At 43.1% G+C, this 17004-nt stretch overlaps 1 protein-coding gene across 1 annotated transcript in view; it reads left to right on the top strand.

The window, feature by feature from the left end:
- Window positions 1-17004, top strand: part of LOC126157769 (ATP-binding cassette sub-family C member 4-like) — a 275373-nt gene that overhangs the window by 63829 nt on the left and 194540 nt on the right. Inside the window, exons 4-5 of the mRNA XM_049916397.1 lie at window positions 1043-1247; window positions 14560-14785. Coding sequence (XP_049772354.1) covers window positions 1043-1247; window positions 14560-14785 — 431 coding nt within the window. The remainder of the gene's footprint in view (window positions 1-1042; window positions 1248-14559; window positions 14786-17004) is intronic.

Genomic DNA, 17004 nt, shown 5'->3' with positions numbered 1-17004 from the left:
TGCCGTGACACTGGCTCTCCACCTCTCGCCAGCTGTTACGAATGATGAACCCTGACAAAGAAATGAAGCACTGTGGAATGACAGGTCCACATCTGTCATGTACACTCCGTTAGGCTCTATGCCCAGCCGAGTTGAGGGACTGTTTCTGCCAGAGGTGCCATCTTTGTCTACTAAATATCACCGTCTGTCTACTATCAAATCATCCAGAAATTTGGCTATGTAAACTTACTATTATACTGTATGTGCACAGTAAGTGAAATGTCAGTATCTGGTATCCCTGTTAACGTTATCATTTTAATGGTTATGACCGAGAAGAGGGTGCTAATCCCACAGAGTATTCTATGTAAATTCTAATAGCTATTTCAGGGTGTGATACCTAGTTCTCTCAAATGCTGTTCAGTAACAAAGGTGTTTGTTTCAGCATCTTTCATTCGTGAGACTGTGCGCCGCTTGTACGCTCTCATTACGCAAATACATTTTTAAATGTGGAATTTAGTATATCGCCTTTCTGTCTGTTTTGTTCATTCTCAAAGTCAGACTGATCCACGAGAGATTGAACTCAATGTTGGATTCAATTTATTGACTCCAGGTATTGCCAGAATTTTCTAGCATTTTGATAGTCTTTTCACCGGGGGGTGAACGTGGATTGTAATACACTTTACACATACCTGTTCAAACGGATGCGCAGTTTGCCATTGAACTTCTCTCTACCAGTTCTCTGCATTATCGTTTGTAACGACAGAGTAGTAGTCTCTGTTTTCACACTATCCGAATGATACTATTAAACCAATGTGGCTCTTCCTCGACTTATCTTATTTTACTTTGGACGTTTTTATTTAGATCGTGCTTTATAATGTCATCTGTAGCCTCTAATGGCGTTCCAGTAGTGACACTTAATATTGTGATAGAGTGATATATTGAGTCACCATCAATTAAAAAGTGTGCTGAATATTTTTTCCTCTCGTAATTATCATCAGCGGCTAGATATAGGTAAGATGCCGAAGCTTCTTTCCGCTCTTTACTTTACCTTTATTTAATACAGAGTCGCGCAGCCGTTGCTCCTGGGGATGGTTATTCAATACTTCAGCCCGGACAGCGACATTTCGCAGCAGGAAGCCTACCTATACGCCAGCCTGATGGTGGCCATCAACTTCGTGATGACGTTCTGCCAGCACCACTACAACATGCTGACTACCTACGTCGGCATGAGAGTCAGGGTTGCCTGCTGCTCTCTAATTTATAGAAAGGTAAGTCTGAGAAAGGGCCGCTTGGGATAATCGCGCCATCTATGGCTCCTTGCCACGGTTAGCGCGGCTCCCTCCGTCGGAGGTTGGAATCCTCCTTCGGGCATGGGTATCTGTGTTGTCCTTAGCGTAAGTTACTTTAAGTCAGATTAAGTAGTGTGTAAGCCTAGGGACCGATGACCTAACCAATTTGGTCCCACAGGAACTTACCTCAAATTTCCAATTTCTGAGACAGATTGGGACAATTTTTCGCCTGTCGATTTCTTCTCTACTCTCACATTTCTGACGTTGAGCAGATTATTTAGTTTATCTTTCCTTTTATAACTAATATACCACTTATTGTTTCCGACAGTGAAAATGAAATAATTTTTAGTAACACTGAAGTACATTCTGTCAGTATACATTACATTCCCTTTACAGCAGACACCGTAGTTGCCTGCACAAAATACTCTCTCTACATTAAAATAATTTTCACGGTGGAGTATTGTTTTAGATATTCATTTACGTCAACAGAGTGAAGCAACGCATCTGACTCATCATCAACAGGCGCAAGTAAACCTCTGCAGATAAAGTACAGTAGCTATTGCCATCAGCCTTAGATAATGTTCGTTTTTGCGTGATATTGTCCAGGAATTACCGTGGATATTACTGTTTGCGTTATAATGTCACTTTGTGTGTTAAATGTCTTGGGCAGTCACTCGTGGACAAGACGGGTAACAGGCCATCAGACCGTGCATCAGAGTGTTATTAAAACAACAGTGTCCCATAATCGTACAGGAAGTAGTGGTGGTAAAAAAAAGGTACTGTACACGTCCAGTATTTCTGAAAGTAAGCATAGATTCGTCGACAAAGGTTAATACTCTGTTGTGTACGCTGTCTTTCTGTTGATGTACATTGCTCATAACTAAATGGCTGTGCTTGTACCTAATACTCTGACTGTAACGTATTCAGCACTTGATGCAAACGTGTACGTCATGAACAAATCCAAGTAGTGAATGAAGTACTGAACGAACACCACCAAGTCAAAGCTCACAATCGGGTCAGTATCCACATAGAAGCTACGTGTGATTGGGAACAGCACATGCTGCATACTGTGCAACACTGAGCCACAGTTGCTTGCTTGCGTGTTGCTGTCAGTAGCTCAGCCCATGTGACTCACGTTCTGCATCTCTGGTGGTGCTCTGCACCCTTGAGTTGTAGCGCCTCCCACCCACTATATATTTCTATTGGTGGGTTTATTAAGACCCTCCTCCCTGAAATTGGCACACACGGACGAGAATGTCGTGGCCCATGCAAGTGTCAGTGGTGTGGGAGGGAGAGCAGTCCAAGTACCATCAGCTCAGGGTCGACTCAGTCAGGGAGCCACGTCAAATGCTGCAGTTGTGGTGGAAGTGGTGGCATCCCCTCTGCAATAAACTGGTGTGGTGCCACTGGAGTGAAGGAAGGTAAGGGGAGAGGGACGGTCTCCACAGACTCCACAAACCATGATCTCCTTATCCACCTGCTAGCGAGTGAGGGGGACAGGGACAGTGCTCATACCAAGGTCCAGGAGGCATGTGGAGATGGTGAGAATCCTAGCTGGTGGCAACACTGGTGTCCAATCTGGGCTGGTTGTGGTGATTGTTCAAGAGGATATCTCCTGTCATGACATCAAACAGCTATCGCCTCCTACATCCTATGTTGACCCCTTGAGTCCACCTTGGCTGAATGTACATGTCCAGACACAGGTCACCTGTGCAAAGGCACGCCTGTGGACAGGATGAGCGCAGTGTATAGGACACAGGAAGTCTGACAGGGTCCGTTGTCGATCCCCCTTCAGGATTTCAGCTGGTATTATCCTGTTGACAGAGGTGGATATATATTTCGCTAGCACATAGTCATATTCGAATGTGTCTTCAATGGTGCAGATCCTTTCAAGGGACGGATAGTACCAGAAGCGGTAGTGCAAAGAACATGTGCCAGAGGGTATCCCCGAGGTCGTACATTACCAGCAGCCACATAGCTCCCTGAAAAGCCCCAGCGAATCGACATCGTCCCTTTCCCACTGATGACCAGGACAGGGCCATGGCGAGAAATTTGGTAATGGGGATGCCTGGTTCAGGGAGCAGGCGCGAAAAAAGTAGCACACACTTTCAATGTCAATATCAATGTCAGACCGGTAACTGGAGGCTGCGGGGCCAGAGCAGGGACTGGGTGATCACCAGGGAATCAGACTCTCTGTGGCCAGCATTAAGAAATCCTCTGCGGTGTTCAGGCAGTAGAGCAGTGCGAAACAATTACAAGAACTTGGGACGACCTGGCAGGAATTATACTCCAGCCAGTCTCTCTGGGCTGGTGACAAAACATTTTGCAGGACTGGTCATGCAATTGCGCCAAGGCTACCTAGCGTGCCATCAGTTGGAATTCGTTAAGGATTGTGAAGCAAACACTTTCCTGGCAATCAAATTCCCTGTCATGGAGGCTGGACAGAGCATCTGCACTTGTGCATTGGGCCGTGAGAGGAAATGGATTCTGTAAGGTTTTTTTTGGAGGGTCATCAATCTTCTGACTAGTTTATGCGGCCGCCACGAATTCCTCTCCTGTGCCAACTTCTTCGTCTCAGATTAGCACTTGCAACCTACATCCTCAATTATTTGCTGGATGTATTCTAATCTGTCTTCCTCTATGGGTTTTGCTAACTACAGGTCCCTCTAGTACCAAGTAAGTCATTCCCTGAAGTCTTAACAGCAGTCCTGTCATCCTGTCCCTTCTCCTTGTCAGTGTTCCCTAAATATCCCGTTCCTCTCTGATTCTGCGCACAACCTCCTCATTCCCTACCTTACCAGTCCACCTAATTTCTAACATTTTCCTGTTGCACCTCATGTGAAATGCTTCGATTCTCTTCTATTCCGGATTTCCCACAGTCCACATTTCACTACCATACAATGCTGTGTTTCAGACGTACATTCTCAGATATTTCCTCCTCGAATTAAGGCCTATGTTTGATAGTAGTAGACTTTTCTTGGCTAGGAATGACCTCTTTGCCAGTGCTAGTTTGCTTTTGATGTCCTCCTTGCTTCGTCCTTCATTGGTTATTTTGTAGCCAAGGCATCAGAATTCCTTAACTTCATCTACTTCTTGACAAACAGTACCGATGTTAAGTTTCTCACTGATCTCATTTTTGTTACTTCTCATTAGATTCCTCTTTCTTCGATTTCTCTCAGTCCATATTGTGTACTTATTAGATTGTTCATTCCATTCAGCAGACAATGTAATTCTTCTTCACTTTCACTCAGGATAGCAAGGCCACCAGCAAATCGTATAATTGGTATCCCTTCACCTAGAATTTTAATTCCTCTCATGAACCTATCTTTTATTTTCATCATTGCTTCTTCGATGTTCAGATCGAACAGTAGGGGGGAAAGAAAACATCCTTGTCTCACACCCTCTTTATTCTGAGCGTTTCGTTCGTAGTCGTCCACTCTTATTATTCCCTCTTGGCCCTTTTACATATTGTAGATATCGTAGTTCTGTATTCCTGAAGTTCCCAGAACATTTTTATACTTTCTTCTTTCATCGATCAACTGTAATACTTCTTATGTTACGCATGGTTTCTTCACACGTACGTCCTTTATATTTATGTTTTTCTTTCCAACTTCTGTGACTGCCCTTTTCAGAGATGTCCATTCCTCTTCAACTGAACTGCCTACTGAGCTATTCCTTATTGCTGTGTCTAAAGCCTTAGAGATTTCAAGCGTGTCTCGTCATCCCTTGGTACTTCTGCATCTCACTTCTTTGAGTATTGATTCTCGCTGACTAATGTCTTAAGCTTCAGCCTACTCTTCATCGCTACTGTATTGTGATCTGAATCTATATATGCTCGTGGGTACGCCTTACGATCCAGTATCTGATTTCGGAATCTCTGTTTGGCCATGATGTAATCTAAATGAAATCTTCCCGTGTCACCCGGTCTTTTCCAAGTATACCTCCTCCTCTTGTGATTTTTGTACAGAGTATTCGCTATTACTAGCTGAAATTTATGACAGAACTCAATTGGTCTTTCTCCTCTCTCATTCCCTGTTCCAAGCCAAAATTCTCCTGTAACCTTTTCTTCTACTGTTTCCCATACAACTGCATTCCAGCACCCCATGAATATTAGATTTTCATTTCCCTTTATGTACTGTACTATCCTTTCAATATCCGCATATACTTTATCTATCTCTTCATCTTCAGCTTGCGACATCGGCATGTATACCTGATCTATCTTTGTAGGTGTGGGTTTGCTGTCGATTCTGACATGAACAACACTATCACTGAACTGTTCATTGTAACACGTTCTTTGCCCTACCTTTTATTCATAACGGATCTTACTCCCGTTATATCATTTTCTGCTGCTGTTGATATTACCCTATACTCTGCCCAGAAATCCTTTTCTTTCCATATTACTTCAATGACACCTACTATATCTAGATTGAGCCTTTGCATTTCCCTTTTCAGATTCTCTAGCTTCCCTACCACATTCAAGCTTCTGACATTCCACGCATCGAACATTATCCTTTCATTTATTATTCACTCTTTCACTCATGGTCACCACTCCCCTGGCAATTCTCTTCCGGAGATCGGAATGGGGCACTATTCCAGAATCCTTTGTCAGTGGACAGATCATCAATACACTTTTTCAATTACAGACCACGCGTGCTGTGGATACACGTTATGTGTCTTTAATGCGGTGGTTTCTATTGCCTTTTGCACCCTCATATCCTTAATCATTGCTGATTCTTCTGCCTTTATGGACAGTTTCCCACCCCAAGGATAAAAGAGTGCCCTGGACCGCTGTCCGCTCCTCAGTCTTCTTTGACAAGGCCGTTGGCACATTGAGGGTGACTTCTTATGCCGGAAGTTTTTCGACCGCCAATAGCTGATTATTAATCAAAATTTAAGCTGTGGCGGGTTGAACACGGAACACATGACGGTTTGATTACTAATCAAAGAAGCTAGCTAGCCATAGACCACAGGTGCAGAAGATTCGTAGTGCTATTCGCTTAAGAACAACACCCAACGGTGCAAGCGCTTTGTCGTCTTGCCTGGGAGCTTAGAGCGATGCCTGAACAAGGGAATCAAAGGTTTGTTGTCAGTCAATTGGTAGAATTTTCTGCCATACAAATGTATATAAAATGTCTTGAACCCACAAACAATAATGGCTAAAGCCTCCATACCTATTTTGCAATAAATAAGCTGCGTAGTGTTTAACGTTTCGGTGGGACAGTCGATTATGCTCTCAGAGCGGTCTGACAACTTGTGGGACAAAACTTCCGCAGTGGCATAGTGGGATACGTCTGTTGTGCGTAGGTGTGATATCGTTATGACTAAGAATGCGACGCAAGTGTTTGATGCTTGTGGCAAGGAAACTACACTTATCCAACTGACAGCGTAAATCATTTTCCTGGAGCCGCTTAAAAAAGGATTCTAGTTTCTTGTGATTTTCCATGTGGGGCGACCCCTTAGTGATAATCTCGTCCAAGTAATTAACACAGTGCGGAATACATTGACTCAGTTGTTACAAGTACTTTTGAGAAATGGCGGATGCATCCCCAGCCCCAAGCGGTAAGCGACCTCACCTGAATAACCTGCGTGGCATACTTAAAACTAGTAAATTGTTTGAAGCATCATCAAGCAGCAGCTGGAGATACGCATTCTTTCAATCTGTCTTGGAATTATAATGGCCCGTGGCCAGTTTAGCCAACAACTCCTCCACGCAAGACAATGCGTAGAGATCAGCATTAGGCGAATTAATAGTGGGCTTCAGATCACTACAAATACGTGATGAACTGTTCGGTTTCTTAGTGACCACCGTAGGCGTTGCCCTTGACTGGTGGAAACCGGGGAAATAACACATTGCTCGAGAAGACCTGCGTGTTTCGACTGAAGAGCCTCAGTAATTGCAAAAAGAAGCAGGCGAGCTCAGCAAAATTTTGCCACTTCAGAAGGCTTTAGAGAAATGTGAGAGGTAAAAGCTGCGTGCAAACCCAAGTGTTAGTTAAAAAATCTTCCTACAAGAAGCGGTCAGGGCATGAAGATCAGCAAAAGGTACTGCACATTAAATTAACTTGCTCCTCTACTGTGAACCCAAGCAGGTAAATGTGTGTAAGCCGTAAATGTTAGTAGTGTTAGTATGTGTTCAGTGTTTATGTACTTAGCTGCCAGCGACATTTATCTGGGGAGAGGAATGGCCTACAGCAGTAGGGCAGGACAGGCGCTGGGCTTTTCGTTGTGGAGACAAACCAAGCCATTGATTGTCAAGCCACAGTGTGAAGTCCAAAGTGAACTTCCGTGGTGCCCTCCTGCTCCACACCATGGTGATAATAGATCACAGTGTCCTCTAACTGCGGCTGACCATGCTGCTGGTGGGCTGATTGTTAATCGCATTCAGGAGGATGGCGGTTCAAATCTCTGTCTGGCCATCCAAATTCAGATTTTCTGTGATTTCCCTGAATCACTACAGGAAAATTACAGGACACGTCCTTTCTTCCCCATCCTTGAAATAATCCGAGCTTATGCTCTGACTGTAATGATCTCAGTGTTGACCAGACGTTAAACCCAAATGTTTCTTCCTTCCTTCTGCTTGCTTTACACAGTTTCTGGGCGACCACACTTGCTGCAGGCCTAACATTGTCCCTCATTATATGGGTAACAGCTTCTGTTGTGACCGCGGGCCACGGTTAGGGCCAGAGTGGACTGGAGTTTCTTCAGCGTGCATGATGGATGATGCAGCGCTAAGGAGGGAGAGTGTTTCTGACACACCTGATTAACATACACAGGCTGACCAAATAACAGACACCCTCAGCTGAGTGCACCTGTGGGCAGCTTTACAGCATTTAGGTCCATGCTCGGCTCACTGGCAGACATCTACCTGCTTGCCCTTACGGCTGCCTACCATCTAACCCGTCGTCACTCAAAGCAAGTAGCGCCTGTCACGTAGGAACAGCGTACCAAAACGCTGTCAGGTGGGTTGGCGACCTACTTAGTAGGGGCTGGGGGCTCGACTGACAAGTCAGACTGTGAATAGGCGGTTTTAGAGGCAGATTAGAGAATGATGTATAGCAATCATTAGTTAACCGCTGTTTGCGATGGTGACTGACAATTTGAAAAACTTGAATTCATTTTTAAAAGCAGTCTTAGCTGGCGAAGCAACCTTAAAAGATTTAGCAGCTGTAAGCACTTCACCTAGACTAGGATCAGACATACCCAAAGCTTTTACAGTGACCTGTCTGTTAAGGGCAAGGCACATCACCATATCCCGAATCGACGACCGTTATACGATGCTTCACAGCTCTGACACGTGGCATTTTACTTGCATATGAGACACTGCGAGTCAGCCACCGACGTGGCGTCTGACTGTCCATATTATTTATGACACTGATTAAACTGTAGCGTAGCAGTAACGAGGTGCGTCTGTTAACCGTAGTGTTTATTTATGAGAGCACAGAGATCACTGAAACACAAATCACTATGGCCCAGAGTGAATGCAAATTCTGCACTGCTTGATATAAACTACTAGCAGAGGACAGGAGCAATGTACTTTGCTGCCCAGAAATGCCATAAGCAAAAAGTACCGTACAAAACGGCGCAGGGAGCCTTCCCAGCTGTCCGAAGACTTATTCAAAGCAATGAAAGCCAATGGGGGCACAGTCACAGCCACCGACTAACGAGCCTCTGGTGACGCTCTGTACTCACAAGTTGCAACCCCTATGAAGCGCTATCGATATCACCCGCTAGCGTGGATATTAGACAGCTGCTCCACGTCCCTGCACATTTCTTTCAGCATCATCTTCTAGACGTCTTAACTCTCGCTCCTCCATACCTGGCGTGTAAGCCCTGTTTCCCTGTTTGTGTTTCGAATGATTCAGTATCTGCAGGTTGCTGGAACAGCCTACTGAATATTTTTTTTGAAATGCAATGCTACGTTAAAGATGCCATTTAGCGCTCGTGGCACGTGCCTTTCGATAACACCGCTGGAAGAACCAGATCTGTTCTTCCTCAGGGGGAATAATAGGGCTCTATTTCGCTCTTTGAGTGTTCCCACTCCACAGAATCACTGATCTTGATTTGATACCTCCACAGTCTGAATCGACACATACAGAATGACTGAGGTGGTAAGCAGTTGTAACTGATTTGTCTGTTACAGCATCACAGCCAGACGACTAAGTACGGGGACAAAAACAACCAGTAAAAAGGAAAAGAGGAATGAACGTCTGAAGGGCAGTAGTGGTGAGGGTTACCGGCAGGCGCTATAGGGGAAATGCCGACCGCTGGAGGGGAAGCGACATTTTAAACTGAAATGCTCACATTTTTTCCAAATATTACGTGCAGTCCCTCGACGACCACCCTTGCATGATGACCATTCAAAAAGTTCTGTCACTTCTGCTTTGGTTAGTATCTAAAAAGAATTCCGCTGCAAATGCAGCGATCTATTTTCACCTGCCTTGTTAAACATTTATAACTTTCAGAGAAGCGACATGATTGGCGAATTTTGAGTAAAACCTACACATTTCTCTCGTTTCCGTCTTAAAATTTGTTTCTTTTGCCGTAACACAGCGGAGTTTACACAGTGTCACCTCACCAACACGCTGTGCAGACGCAACTGCACTGTGGAGTAACAGGGCGCATAATTAACTTTTCCATAATAACCATATAGCTGTATACCCTCTGGCTACATGGTTGTCGCGGCGCCATGGCAAATGAGTATGCTACAACAGATTAATTTTCTCGATATTGGTGACATATCGAGACCTCCATCCAGGTCCAAAGAAAAATTCAATATGCCCGCTACGTTTAATACATAGCAATGCGTTATGTAACATGCACCAAACGCAATATCATAACGACCCCTATCTTTCATTGCAAACATTTTCTAATTTCGCGCATTGTCTCCTACTTCCATATTAATATCGCAATAACTATGATCATTAACCTCCCCCCATGAACCATAGACCTTGCCGTTGGGGGGAGGCTTGCGTGCCTCAGCGATACAGATAGCCGTACCGTAGGTGCAACCACAACGGAGGGATATCTGTTGAGAGACCACAAACGTATGGTTCCTGAAGAGGGGCAGCAGCCTTTTCAGTAGTTGCAGGGGCAACAGTCTGGATGATTGACTGATCTGGCCTTGTAACACTAACCAAAACGGCCTTGCTGTGCTGGTACTGCGAACGGCTGAAAGCAAGGGCACACTACGGCCGTAATTTTTCCCGAGGGCATGCAGCTCTACTGTATGGATAAATGATGATGGCGTCCACTTGGGTAAAATATTCCGGAGGTAAAATAGTCCCCCATTCGGATCTCCGGGCGGGGACTACTCAGGAGGACGTCGTTATCAGGAGAAAGAAAACTGGAGTTCTACGGATCGGAGCGTGGAATGTCAGATCCCTTAATCGGGCAGGTAGGTTAGAAAATTTAAAAAGGGAAATGGATAGGTTAAAGTTGGATGTAGTGGGAATTAGTCAAGTTCGGTGGCAGGAGGAACAAGACTTTTGGTCAGGTGAATACAGGTTTATAAATACAAAATCAAATAGGGGTAATGCAGGAGTAGGTTTAATAATGAATAAAAAAAATAGGAGTACGGGTAAGCTACTACAAACAGCATAGTGAACGCATTATTGTGGCCAAGACAGACATGAAACCCACGCCTACTACAGTAGTAAAAGTTTATATGCCAACTAGCTCTGCAGATGACGAAGAAATTGATGAAATGTATGATGAGATAAAAGAAATTATTCAGGTAGTGAAGGGAGACGAAAATTTAATAGTCATGGGTGACTGGAATTCAAGAGTAGGAAAATGGAGAGAAGGAAACGTAGTAGGTGAATATGGATTGGGGCTAAGAAATGAAAGAGGAAGCCGCCTGGTGGAATTTTGCGCAGAGCATAACTTAATCATAGCTAACACTTGGTTTAAGAATCATGAAAGAAGGTTGTATACATGGAAGAAGCCTGGAGATACTGGCAGGTTTCAGATAGATTATATAATGGTAAGACAGAGATTTAGGAACCAGGTTTTAAATTGTAACACATTTCCAGGGTCAGATGTGGACTCTGACCACAATCTACTGCTTATGAACTGCAGATTAAAACTGAAGAAACTGCAAAAAGGTGGGAATTTAAGGAGATGGGACCTGGATAAACTGACTAAACCAGAGGTTGTACAGAGTTTCAGGGAGAGCATAAGGGAACAATTGACAAGAATGGGGGAAAGAAATACAGTAGAAGAAGAATGGATAGCTTTGAGGGATGAAGTAGTGAAGGCAGCAGAGGATCAAGTGGGTAAAAAGACGAGGGCTAGTAGAAATCCCTGGGTGACAGAAGAAATATTGAATTTAATTGATGAAAGGAGAAAATATAAAAATGCAGTAAATGAAGCAGGCAAAAAAGAATACAACGTCTCAAAAATGATATCGACAGGAAGTGCAAAGTGGCTAAGCAGGGATGGCTAGAGGACAAATGTAAGGATGTAGAGGCTTATCTCACGAGGAGTAAAATAGATACTGCCTATAGGAAAATTAAAAGAAACCTTTGGAGAAAAGAGAATCACTTGTATGAATATCAAGAGCTCAGATAGAAACCCAGTTCTAAGCAAAGAAGGGAAAGCAGAAAGGTGGAAAGAGTATATAGAGGGTCTATACAAGGGCGATGTACTTGAGGACAATATTATGGAAATGGAAGAGGATGTAGATGAAGATGAAATGGGAGATACGATACTGCGTGAAGAGTTTGACAGAGCACTGAAAGACCTGAGTCGAAACAAGGTCCCGGGAGTAGACAACATTCCATTAGAACTACTGATGGCCTTGGTAGAGCCAGTCCTGGCTAAACTCTACCATCTGGTGAGCAAGATGTATGAGACAGACGAAATACCCTGCGACTTCAAGAAGAACATAATAATTCCAATCCCCAAAAAAATCAGGTGTTGACAGATGTGAAAATTACCGAACTATCAGTTTAATAAGTCACAGCTGCAAAATACTAACGCGAATTCTTTACAGATTAATGGAAAAACTAGTAGAAGCCGACCTCGGGGAAGATCAGTTTGGATTACATAGAAATGTTGGAACACGTGAGGCCATACTGACCCTACGACTTATCTTAGAAGCTAGATTAAGGAAAGGCAAACCTACGTTTCTAGCATTTGTAGACTTAGAGAAAGCTTTTGACAATGTTGATTGGAATACTCTCTTTCAAATTCTGAAGTGGCAGGGGTAAAATACAGGGAGCGAAAGGCTATTTACAATTTGTACAGAAAGCAGATGGCAGTTATAAGAGTCGAGGGGCATGAAAGGGAAGCAGTGCTTGGGAAAGGAGTGAGACAGGGTTGTAGCCTATCCCCGATGTTATTCAATCTGTATATTGAGCAAGCAATAAAGAATACAAAAGTTAGGAGTAGGTATTAAAATCCGCGGAGAAGAAATAAAAATGTTGAGGTTCGCCGATGACATCGTAATTCTGTCAGAGACAGCAAAGGACTTGGAAGAGCAGTTGAACGGAATGGACAGCGTCTTGAAAGGAGGATATAAGATGTACATCAACAAAAGCAAAATGAGGACAATGGGATGTAGTCAAATTAAATCAGGTGATGCTGAGGGAATTAGATTAGGATATGAGACACTTAAAGTAGTAAAGGAGTTTTGCTATTTGGGGAGCAAAATAACTGATGATGGTCGAAGTAGAGAGGATATAAAATGTAGACTGGCAATAGCAAGGAAAGCGTTTCTGAAGAAGAGAATTTGTTAACATCGAGCATAGATTTAAGTGTCAGGAAGTCGTTTCTGAAAGTTTTTGTATGGAGTGTGACCTTGTATGGAAGTGAAACATGGACGATAAATAGTTTGGACAAGAAGAGAATAGAAGCTTTCGAAATATGGTGCTACAGAAGAATGCTGAAGATTAGATGGGTAGAACACATAACTAATGAGGAGGTACTGAATAGGATTGGGGAGAAGAGGAGTTTGTGGCACAACTTGACTAGAGGTAGGGATCGGTTGGTAGGACATGTTCTGAGGCATCAAGGGATCACAAATTTAGCATTGGAGGGCAGCGTGGAGGGTAAAAATCGTAGAGGGAGACCAAGAGATGAATACACTAAGCAGATTCAGAAGGATGTAGGTTGCAGTAGTTACTGGGGGATGAAGAAGCTTGCCCAGGATAGAGTAGCATGGAGAGCTGCATCAAACCAGTCTCAGGACTGAAGACCACAACAACAACGACAACATGATCATTAACGAAATGATGGTTCAAATGGCTCTGAGCAATATGGGACTTAACATCTGAGGTCATCAGTCCCCTAGAACTTAGAACTACTTAAACGTAACTAACCTAAGGACATCACACACATCCATGCCCGAGACAGGATTCGAACCTGCGACGTAGTGGTCGCGCGTTTCCAGACTGAAGCGCGTAGAACCGCTCGGCCACAGCGGCCGGCAACGAAATGATGGGCACATCATCATGAACCTAACATATATGGGTATAAGTAAGACAAAAGTGAATTTTTTTTACCGAATAGTCTCTACCAAAATCCTTTGATAAAGATTACAGGGCGTGCGTCTCGATTCTGTCATCGCCGACCAGCCGAAAGCTGCAAAACTGACTGCCTGCCCTTTCGAACAAACGAATGTACTCCCACAGCACCTTGGTCTGAAATTGGTCACTGAGCATCCTGCGCGGACTCTACATAGCTATCGACGATCACAAAGGCTGTCACTTCACTCTTGCTGCACAGTCTGATTCAGTCTAATTGCAAATATCGGTTGCTGGTGGGGGTTAAATCTAATTCCACTAAAACGCGAGTCGACTGACTAAACTTCCGTACCACGTAATTCAGTGCCTACATCGATTTTCTTTATCTTCTTTCCTTTCATTCAATATCCGTATGTACGTTTTGACAGTGATAAGGTGGAGAAACTCAAAGAAAAACCACTTGCACTACAATCTTGCCATAGAGTTCAACTCGGAAACCACATATTATTGCCGGCCGGGGTGGCTGAGCGGCTCTAGGCGCTACAGTCTGGAACCGCGTGACCGCTACGGTCGCAAGTTCGAATCCTGCCTCGGCCATGGATGTCCTTTGGGTAGTTAAGTTTAAGTAGTTCTAAGTTCTAGGGGACTGATGACCTCAGATGTTAAGTCCCATAGTGCTCAGAGCCACTTGAACCATATATTGTCCCCTGTGTTTATTGAGTAACGGTGTGAGTTTGGTTCAAACAACTAGTAGTGCAAGTGAAGTGGTTAATCTGACTAATAGGCCCATTGTGAAGAAGTACTGACGTTTTCAAATTATGTTGCAGGTGCTGCGCATCAGCAAGCAGTCGATGGACGCCACTGCCACAGGCCAGGTGATCAACCTGATGTCTAACGACGTGGCGCGCTTCGACGTGGCGTCGATATACGGCAACTTCCTTTGGCTGAGCTTCCTGCAGCTGGCGCTCGTCACTTACTGCTTGTACCGCTACGTGTCCTGGGCTGCCTTCGCCGGTGTCGTCTACGTCGTTCTGATGACAGTGCCGCCACAGAGTATGTCACTACAAAACTGTGTCTTGCGCGATTTTGTAAACGTTTCAGTAGCTACTCGCTAATAACTTAATATATTCGTTTACTTGGGCCTGGACCAAGCGCTAGAGGTGGAACATATAGCACAGATACAGGTTGGGAAATATAGAGTGAATTATGGAGGATGTTGAGAGTAGCAGATACGTATAAATGAAAAGATAAGCGTAAAACAGAAAGAAATTGAGAATGGCATCATACCAGTGCAAAAGCTGATTTCTTTCGTTTTTTAATACGTTTCTATCATTTTTTAAGACAAAGTAAAAGAAAAGAAACGAAAGAAACATATGGATCAGTCCTGTATAAAAGTGTAGGTTAGGAAGTGGAACAGTAAACGTCATACACGAGTGTGTAAGGCTCAAACAGCTCAGTTTAAGAGTGGAAGTTTTACAGCATTTCCCATGGGTGAAGTCTGATTCACTCACTAATCAGTAATTTTAATTTCAGGCTTTAAAAGGATGTTTGTAATGCTTCGAAAAAGACGCATTGACTCAGTCTAGAATGTAGTGCTTTTTAAAATGCCCAACCAAGGGAATAAAACATTCTGCCGACCTAGTATCGCGTCCTGATCGCTGTCGGGATGGTTGTTCCAGGCTGCTTATTTGCTGCCTACGGTGGTGCAACAGAATGACACTTCTGTTAATGAATGCCTAATTATATTAAGTCAACAAATGCTATTTACTTTATCTTTCTGTCCATGACCAAATGGTCAGTATATACAGTTCCACACAGTAAATGGAATGACACTATTAATAAATATAGACTTCGGTCAGAAATCGGTAGCTAAAGTAGAATATTCAAAATTTCTAGGTGTATGCATTGATGAGGGGTTGAACTGGAAAAAACACACTGAATATCTGCTCAAACGTTTGAGTTCAGCTACTGATGCTATTAGAGTCATTGTAAATTTTGGCGATATACATCTCAGTAAATTAGCTTATCACGCCTATTTTCATCCTCTGCTTTTGTATGACATCATATTCTGGGATAACTCATCATTGAGTAAAAGAGTGTTCATTGCACAAAGTCGTGTAATCATAATAATTGCTGGAGCTCATCCAAGATCATCCTACAGACACTTATTTAAAGAGCTAGGGATCTTCACTGTAACCTCACAATATATATATATTCACTTATGAAATTTGTTATTAACAACGAATTCAAATGTAATAGCAGTGTATATGGCTACAACACTAGGAGAAAGGATCATTTCATTACTCAAGGTTAAATCTAGCTTTGGCTCAGAAGGGGGTAAATTATGCTGCCACAAAAGTCTTCGGTCACTTACCTAATAGCATCAAAAGTCTGACAGATAGCCATATAGCATTTAAAAGGAAATTAAAAGAATTTCTGAATGGCAACTCCTTCTACTCATTAGATGAATTTTTGGATATAGTAAGTGGGTAGTTTCCCCACCCCCGTCCCAAAAAAATTAAAAAATATTAAGCACCATGTAATATTTTGTGTAATGTAATATCTTGTATAGACACCTTTTATTAACCTGACACGTTCCACATCATTACGAAGTGTCGTATTCATGATCTATGGTACAAGTACTAATCTAGAACATGATGTTTGAGATTCAGCTCATTGTATCGGTCGGTTCTTGCACAGTCAGTTCTGAAACTAGGATGGAAGATTTGCCAAAAATGAATATTGGAGAAGGGATTTTCAGTTCCGCAATCAAGTTCTTGTAACAAAGAAAAACCATCTGAAAATCTTGCTCGCTAGTGGGGCATTGGAGCTTTCTTGAATTTGGTTTCTGAACATATAGTCCAGAAAAAATAAATGCATGGAATGTGTATGTGAGAGAATAACGTTAATGATTTGCATTGACCAGAATCACAATATACTTTTAATAATGTGTATCATTGTTTCGCTTTTAATTCCTTAGCTGAATGATGGCACGATATTTGAGATCTGCCCCCATTACAGCTCTTCAGCCCAATCCGAAAGCACTGGGAACGGAGCACAGGTGATACCATTTGATAATACTTTGGAGGGGATTGTCATTTCTCGCATTTTAATTACAGCCAAGGAAATCTATCTAAAATTTGGGCACAGTTAAGGGTTTGGAGGTATTCGTAATTTATTTCTGAGACAATAAATCCTACACGGAAATGTGAAAACCTCGTGTCTGTTTGTGTGTGTGTATGTGTATGTGTATGTGTGTGTGTGTGTGTGTG

Source organism: Schistocerca cancellata, chromosome 2 (genome assembly GCF_023864275.1).
Source record: "Schistocerca cancellata isolate TAMUIC-IGC-003103 chromosome 2, iqSchCanc2.1, whole genome shotgun sequence".
Classification (NCBI taxonomy): Eukaryota; Metazoa; Arthropoda; class Insecta; order Orthoptera; family Acrididae; genus Schistocerca; species Schistocerca cancellata.
The sequence above is the reverse complement of the archived record's forward strand: the minus strand, read 5'-3'. Positions and strand labels throughout refer to the sequence as shown.